The 7,903-nt window shown below is 37.5% G+C and overlaps 1 protein-coding gene across 1 annotated transcript; it reads left to right on the forward strand.

Annotated features, from left to right (window-relative positions):
- The first annotated feature begins 8 nt into the window (after positions 1 to 8).
- LOC144641428 (ADP-ribosylation factor-related protein 1-like) lies at positions 9 to 6,174 on the forward strand. The gene is made up of 4 exons (XM_078500443.1): positions 9 to 844; positions 4,839 to 4,926; positions 5,512 to 5,594; positions 6,067 to 6,174. The coding sequence occupies exons 1-4, from the start codon at positions 752 to 754 to the stop codon at positions 6,157 to 6,159; spliced, it is 357 nt and encodes a 118-aa protein (XP_078356569.1). The 5' UTR covers positions 9 to 751; the 3' UTR covers positions 6,160 to 6,174.
- The last annotated feature ends 1,729 nt before the right edge of the window (positions 6,175 to 7,903 follow it).

The raw sequence follows: 7,903 nt of genomic DNA on the forward strand, positions 1-7,903 counted from the left end.
ACATACATGTGGGCCTTTGGGGCTGCAACTGCAAGACGGCGCCGAAGTGTACGGAGTATTAAATCATAAGAAACCCAAGCATGATCGTATATTTGCATATGCCGGAATCTTCCTTGTTTTCTATCATTACATCTTGTTTGAAAGCATTTTAAGCGATTTTAAGTCAATAAACAAAAGCAATAACGATCAATAACGACTTTTGGCATTCGACTCGCTTCGGCGATTCGAGAATTACTAGAATTTTATACAACAAAAAACTCCTTACATTGACACTCTACTTCATCATCCTCGCGTTCAGATGAGGTATTAAAGTTTCTCTGAAATAAAATTGACATACCTTGTATCTTCAAGGAATAAGCAGCTCTGCAAAATCACATAGCACTTCAAAATTGCCGCCATTGAATGAAAACATCCCACATCAGCTGCCCGATCAGCGGTGTTCTTTGTTTAGACATGAGTGTCCGCGAGTGTTGTTCCCAGTCCTTTTGCGTTAAAATCCAATATGGCTTCCACGGAAAGGTCATGAAAAGGATACGTCAAGGCTAGAAACGTCGTCAATGTTAAGTTCAGTGACATCTGTCGCCTAAATTTCGGCATATTATTTGACGACAGTTCGGCAAGATTTTCATTTTGACTTTTTTCCCCACGGGAGTAAGAATACTGGATAGAAATGACGTTGCATTTCTTGTAGATGATAAGCATTCTTTCACCGCTCATGTAGTGGGAACAGGAGTTATTTAGCTTGTTTAGAATGTTTGCGTTATTGTCTGGGCTTTGGAAGTACCTTTTCCAGAAAGATGAATACTGCATTTTAATACTTGGCTTGGACAATGCCGGGAAGTCGGTAAGATTTCGACCTTTTTTAAAATGGTAATTTAACATTTTTTAAATATTTTTTAGGAAAATAAGCTTAATTGATGTATAAAACGGGCACAATGCATATACCCTTCCGGATTCGTGTATTTCTCCTCTTAAAGGGTACCGAAACCTCTGCTGGGAGGAGAGGCCGTTTATCGATATTAACATAAACCCCTCTAATAAAAGAACATTGCAAGGTAAGGTCTGCGTTCGAGCCTAATTGCCCATCAAGGCCCGAGCTTATCCCAGTATGCGTAGCATGAAGTGACTAGGGGTATTTCTACTCCCCTCTGAATGTGATGCTTGTCCATCGTAGGGTTCCCCGCAGCATTAAATTCCATTACCCATTTATACACCTGGGTAGAGAGAGGCACTATGAGAGTGAAAAGTCTTTCCCAAGAACACAATGCAGTGCCCCAGGGCTCAAAGCCGGACTGCTCAATCTGGAGTCCAGCACACTAACCATTAGGCCATCATGCCTCCCACTAGAACAGTGCAAGTGTTAATGTAAAAATATAATATACTCAGACATGGGTATCCATACTGGAAAGTTCGTATTTGATACGCCAAAGTTTTACGCCACGGTTTGTGAAATACGCCAGAAGTTGGCGTAAATTATCGAGCTCCACGCCGAAGATCTTCGGCGTAACATACATGTTTAACTTTTCCAGACTGAATGGGTATGTGGGTACAACAAAAATGCTGTGGTTCAAGTCTGCCCTTGGTACAATTATTTTGGTATTTTTTTATTTTGTTTTATATTCATTGTCATGCATTACCATACGCCAGATCAAAGGAGAATGTCAAATTGTACCAAGGGTTTATTTGAACCACAACATACCGTATTTATTCGGCTATAAGCCGAGCGATTTTTTCACCAAATCTTACAGAAAACTGGTCAAAACCCAACCAAATTGGGGGTTCGGCTTATAGCCGAGTATTTCCGCCGAAAAAAAATTCCATGGTACTAGAAAAGAGTTGAATTTGAAAAAATATTCATCTATAAGCCGAGCGATCATCGATAAAGAAAATTAAGAAGCATTTGTAATTAATTCTTGTTCATTACCTTTTATTTAAGTGGCGGCTCCTAAAAAGCCATTTGGTTTAGTGAAGCAACGTTAAGAATGAAGTTTTTATTCGTCTTTTCTTCGCTATTTACTAGTAGGCTGGAACTGCGGTCGTCCATCGGCTCGCTCTGGAATATTATTTTGTCGGCGTGCGTGATCGTCTTTTGAACGGTCGAGATCATTCGAAATCTCGCATGTATTAAACAATTAATTTTCCTTGCAATCTCTTCCACAAGCAAATTTCTGCCTGAGACTGTTTCTTTTCCTTCGGCTTTTTAAAAGTTTTATGCAGAATCACCGCTAACGTGACACTTCAAGAGAAGAAAGAAAGAATCGATTGTTTTGACTTGCTTTGGCGACGTCAGAAACTGACCAATCAGAAGCGTCTGTTCTCACGCGCTTGGCAAACATTGTAACACGATCTATCAGAAAGCGGCTGGCTGGATGTAATATTTTTGTTTAAAACTACAAACTTTTAATACCACGACTTCTCTGCTAAAAGAAACCACTTCAGAAAAGCTTGATTGGATTCAGAATATTCGACAAATACCGGCAACAGCACGGCGTTTCGTGTTGATAACATCTAAAGTTCATCCGCTTGATCTGCTCGCTGGCGACTTGCGAAATATTTTGCAACGAACTGAATATTCATCCCGTATTCTCTGGCGATTTTGCAGTTGTTTTGAATGGTCTCTACCTCAGCAACAACTTTCATCGGAAGGTTTAATTGTTTGAAAACTAGTAGCTTTTTTGAATAATTGGAATTTTACATTATCAGATTTAGTTTGTAGAATTGCTGTTTACGACTCCTTTTAAAGCTCTCAGGGCTAGTCTTGATGTACTGTACCATGAAATTCTTTCAAACGAAAAGAAAACATTCCGTAAAAATATTTTCTGTTTCAATCTTGAATTGTACAAACCGAGTTTATGATTATCGCTACAATGGCTATCCCTGGTTAGAATTAACTGGCCTTTGTAAAGAGGTCTCTGTGGCGCTTGTAGGTATTATAAAATTCCCATTAGAGTAAAGTTTTTTTTTTTCTTTATTTTATTCATTGCTTACAAACCAAAAAAAAATACTTACAACGCTTACAAAAAACAAAAACAAAAAAACTACAGTACTTACAAACATTAAGCTTACGAATAGAAAACTACTTACAATGCTAAAAAGAAAAGAAAAACTTATGTTACAAAAGTACACTAGTTATAACTTTACTTACAATACTATTACACAATTCTTTTATTTAATTACATTACAATACAACGCATGCCACGGTACTACCACTACTTTCCCAAACATTAAAGGTAATACACGGTCAAGGGCTCAGGAGACTTGATCCAGCGAGGATAGAAAAGGCTTCCATTTTTTTGTGTTACTTGATATATTATTTTCTAATTGATGTATATGTTCCATTAGAGTAAAGTTGTATGAATAGGCTAACAATCAGAAATGAAAAATCCTGGCTGCTGTAAAGAAGTGGCCATTGTTAAGGGAGTAGAGGTTTGACTGTAAAGTAGGGGTTTGACAGTAATAATATCGCTTCTTGCCGCAGAAAAAGGGGGGAATTAATTTGCCGAATACGCGCATAGCACTAGCATTTGCCCGTTGAAAATGTTTTAATTTTTTTTAGCTCGAAAATTAGTGATTTCTGCGAGCGGCGCAACATAAAAGAGATACTTTCACCGTTTGAATCAACAAATTGCACCAAACAGAGCCATAGTTGGTAAAGAGAAGTGGAGGTTTATCAAAAGCAAAATAAATTCTCCATATAATTATATAGTGACAATTTTAGGCATTGTTTAGGTTACACTGGCCGTCTACGTGCACTTTAAGGTAATCGAATTCTGCTGATGGACTTTTGCAAAACGGGGAATATCGAAGCACGAGAAAGATTTCTGCAGTCTTGTCTTGACAACGTGCCCTTTTGTCCCAGTGATTGTAACGCGTCACGGATCGTGTATTGTTGTGTTACCTGTCAACTGCCTGTCAAAGCTGCAAGTGAACACAATTTTTATGCAAATTTGAGACATCGATGTTCGCTTATTCACAACTGAACCGAAGACGGGAAATCTTTTATAAGTCGTAGTCAAAAGTAAAGTGAAGCGTGGAATAACGTTTTGACAATGTGACGAACTGCAAAAAACAATTTTGTTTCGGAAATAGGTCGCGTATTTGTGAAACTCGAGAATTATAATATCACGGCAAATGTAAACAGTGAAGCAAATTTGCATTAGCGTCATTGATTACCTTCGAGTTTTGCTTCAGTAAACTCGGTATCGAATGTTCTGTGTTTCAAAGTTTATTTCTTTGGCCTTAAGCGGTTAAAGAAAGTAATAAAAACCGCCGTTTGAAGGGTAAAAGCAATAAATTCGAAATAGTTTCTCAGGTCAACTGTTCGCTCGCAATGCGATATATTCAACCATGCGATACTGAATACTACGTCATTCGGCTTCGCTTTCATGATACTCGAATCGAAATAAGTATAACTTTAATTTTTTTCAGAATTATAAGAAAGCCATTTATGGCCAGGCTATTGAAATTTTATGTGAGCCTTGCGAACAGTTTGGCTACCCGTTTCGAATTTTTCCTAAGTCGTTTGAGCGGTTCAGCCGCTCGTTTACAATTTTTCGCGAGTCGTTCGAACGACTTGGCAACTCGTTCGGAATTCTTAATAACCCGTTCGAACTTACAGTGGCACCCGTTTGAAACGGCCTGTAGACTCGTTTAAAACCCGTTCGATAGTCGTTTATTTCACCCGTTTTAGGGAAAGTCGTTAACGTACGTTTTCCCGTGCAAGGTCACATATCTCATCCCACCCAACCCCTCTCTCCTCAGCAAGCCTCAATTCTTTTTGTACAAACTGTACATGTTTTTTTACATTTTCTAAATAAGATTGATTAAATATTTTATAGACTCTCCTTGAACAAATAAAGCGAAGGTATGGAAACAACTACAGTGGCCTGCCATTTGAGAAAATCACAACAACAGTGGGATTGAACAGTAAGTTATCTTTCACTCAAAACATGTTCAACTACTGTAACAGCCTGGAAAAACAGACGAGTCAACCATATGTACATGTTTATTTGTAGGGTCAAACCAGGTGTTTTAGTTGGTTTCTCAAATGAATGTATATCTAAAGAGTAGCTCTACCTTTTGAAATATACAAAATAATGTACTGTTGGCTGGGTTTTGTTTGCACTAGTACATGTTCATATAATTATGAATGAGTGATACCAGTAAGCAGATTTAAGTCTGTGTTATTTTTACAAAAAAGTTGTTTCAGACTTGCCAGCTGGTAAGCTAGTTGTAACAGATGGGTATTTTCCTGACAGCCAGGTTTAATCTACTTTCCTGCTGTACATGAAGAAATGACTGATGTTTTCCACTCCTTCCATAAAACAAAATGAACTACATCATTCTACCCTACTCACAAAAGATTTAACATTAGCTTAGCTCATGATTCTTCTGTAGCTAAGTGGTAAAGCTGCTGACCAGGAGTGCAAGGTTGAACAGTCCTGCTTATGGAGAACTCAGAATTTCTGTATAATACAACTGTAGTTAAATTGTATTTTTGTGTCTGTACAGTTGGAAAAATTACCATGAGCCATGTGAAGTTGATCTTTTGGGACTTAGGAGGCCAGCAAGAGCTTCAGTCCTTGTGGGACAAGGTATAGTTATTTATTCTTTACAAAACCTGTTAATCTTGATAATCACTTAGCAATAATTGAAGGGGTGCATGGAGTAAGGCCCATAGTGTCCCCTGATCTAATACGAAATTCTTCCTTTGATGATTTATAAGCACAGGGCAAATAAGACAAAGGGAATCTAGCAATTTTATCAGAAGTCACTTAGGCCTTATTCCAGGTGTACATATACCTCCTTCAATTCAATATTTGTTTTGTAGTCTGAGATCAAATAAAATCAAAGATTTATACCAAGTGCATTCTTAAATGTTGTGAAGTAATAACAGAACTATTTTTCTACACATTTATTATCCTTATTTTATTAAGTGACATAATGTTATACATCTTATTCTTTGTGGGACTAGTTGTAAGAAATATTGGCTAACCTCCTAAATAAGTTGATGTTTAAAAATCTTCAGACGTTCTTAATTAACACTTTTTTGTTTCTGGATTTTAGTATTATGAAGAATGCCATGGTGTTGTTTATGTTATTGACTCCACTGACAGAAAAAGAATGGAGGAATCTCACCAGGCTTTCAGTATGTATTAATATACTAATAATATACATCAAAAAATTTCTCGAATCTGATTGGCTTAGAGAAATGCAGCTTTGAGAAATTTGATGCAGAAATGACAAAATTCAGTGCAGAAATGACAAAATTCAGTGCAAAAAAAAGAAACAAACGCGGCATCCTGATTGGTTAATAAACAAAGGCAGGCACAGGGGGCCAATCAAACGCTTCCACGTGATCTGAATGGCGCAAAGTTTGGATCTGCTTCGAGATGCGAGTGAAAAAAATGCTGGCGTTTTGAGCACAGTAGAGAACTAGAAGACAGCTCTAAATACCATAGCACTGAAAAGCATTGGTTTTTGGTTCTCGTTTTGGAATAACTGGTTTCTTAAGAAGGAAATTGCCGACGAAATCGAAACTACAAGCCGACTAAGCTTCACGCTTTGCTTGAGCGAATTAATTTTTATTTTCACCGAATTCGCCGAATTCAAAACAAACACATTGGCAAAGATTATGGACCAGATAGCCTCAAAGTAATGCTTACATCGCTTGAAAGGCACTTTACTTAGAGAACTGTACGGGACAGAGAATTGTCCAGGGAAGTGTTGAAAAGAAAAGCGAAACAGCTTCACTTGGCTGGAGGTCGAGTCAAAAGCGCTCAAGCAAAGCTTGGCAGGTATGAAGCGAAGAAAATCTCTGGAAGAGGTAAAACCCAGAATCTTGTATTTAGATAATTCGTTGAACTGTTTAGCCAGAGTTTTTGGCTAAAAAACCTTTAAAACATTAAGAAACCAGGCCTGTACGTTGTTTAGGCTTTGGCCTTGTTTTGAATCAGGGCTCAAAATAATTTTCGGACAGTTGCCGGTCGTGTTGACCGGCCAATCCGATTTTAGCTCGGACACGTGTTGTTTCTGACCGGTCAAAAAATTGAAAACTAGTAGTCGCTTTTTCTGTTCGTTAAATTGTCTTTGTTTGCGTGGTAGAAAAGGACCAGCCATTTCTTCACTGTTTTCCCTGCACTTCTTTACTGATTGTTTCTTAATACCCTTGTAAGATGAGATAGCGACAAGCCATTTATCTGACTCACAGAGGCAAAATTCGAACGTCTCCTACGTTGTTCTTTCTCTTTCGCACGCTCAAATTTAATGCCTGGTTTCCAAGCTTCGAAAGTTTCTTTTCGTTCACACGAAAAGTTCTGCATTTTCCTGACTTCAACAAAACTACACAGGTCAAAAACTAGCCAAAAAAAAAAACCGCACCATGTTTGAACTAACTTTATCGCTAAAAATATTAATCGGTACAACAAATTTTTCAGGTCTTCGGTTCTTATTTTGAAATATGTGCATGACCGGTCAAAATGACCGGCAAACTGAAACTTTGTCCGGTCAAATTGTCATCTTGGCCGGACATTGTCCGTTGACCGGCCGTTATTTTGAGCCCTGTGAATGAACGTGTGTTTTTTTTTTTGCCGAGTTTGAATAAATATTTTTTGTACAAGATTTGCACTTGTTATTTTCTCACAATTTTTTTATGAATATTATTAATAAGTAATCACATGATTTTTCTCGTGCAATTTGGGATAAATAAGCACTTGTAAATTTTTCAAAGACTACAAATTGCACTCGCCCTACGGGCTTGTGCAATTTTGCTAGTCTTTGAAAAATTTACTTGTGCTTATTTATCCCAAATTGCACTCGAAATCATGTGATTACCTATACAAATAATGTAACTTTACCCAGAACATTAATTTTTTAAAATATTGTGTTTACTGTAAGCTACATA

The sequence above is a fragment of the Oculina patagonica genome, unplaced genomic scaffold (genome assembly GCF_052425735.1).
Source record: "Oculina patagonica isolate OP01 unplaced genomic scaffold, crgOcupat unplaced937, whole genome shotgun sequence".
NCBI classification, from domain to species: Eukaryota; Metazoa; Cnidaria; class Anthozoa; order Scleractinia; family Oculinidae; genus Oculina; species Oculina patagonica.

Excerpts from the sequence above, each read along its gene's own strand:
- LOC144641428 (XM_078500443.1), top strand. The coding sequence starts at position 752 with ATGTTTGCGTTATTGTCTGGGCTTTGGAAGTACCTTTTCCAGAAAGAT. Across the intron at positions 845-4,838 it reads TGGACAATGCCGGGAAGTCG|ACTCTCCTTGAACAAATAAA; the intron begins GTAAGATTTCGA and ends AATATTTTATAG. Across the intron at positions 5,595-6,066 it reads TTCAGTCCTTGTGGGACAAG|TATTATGAAGAATGCCATGG; the intron begins GTATAGTTATTT and ends TCTGGATTTTAG.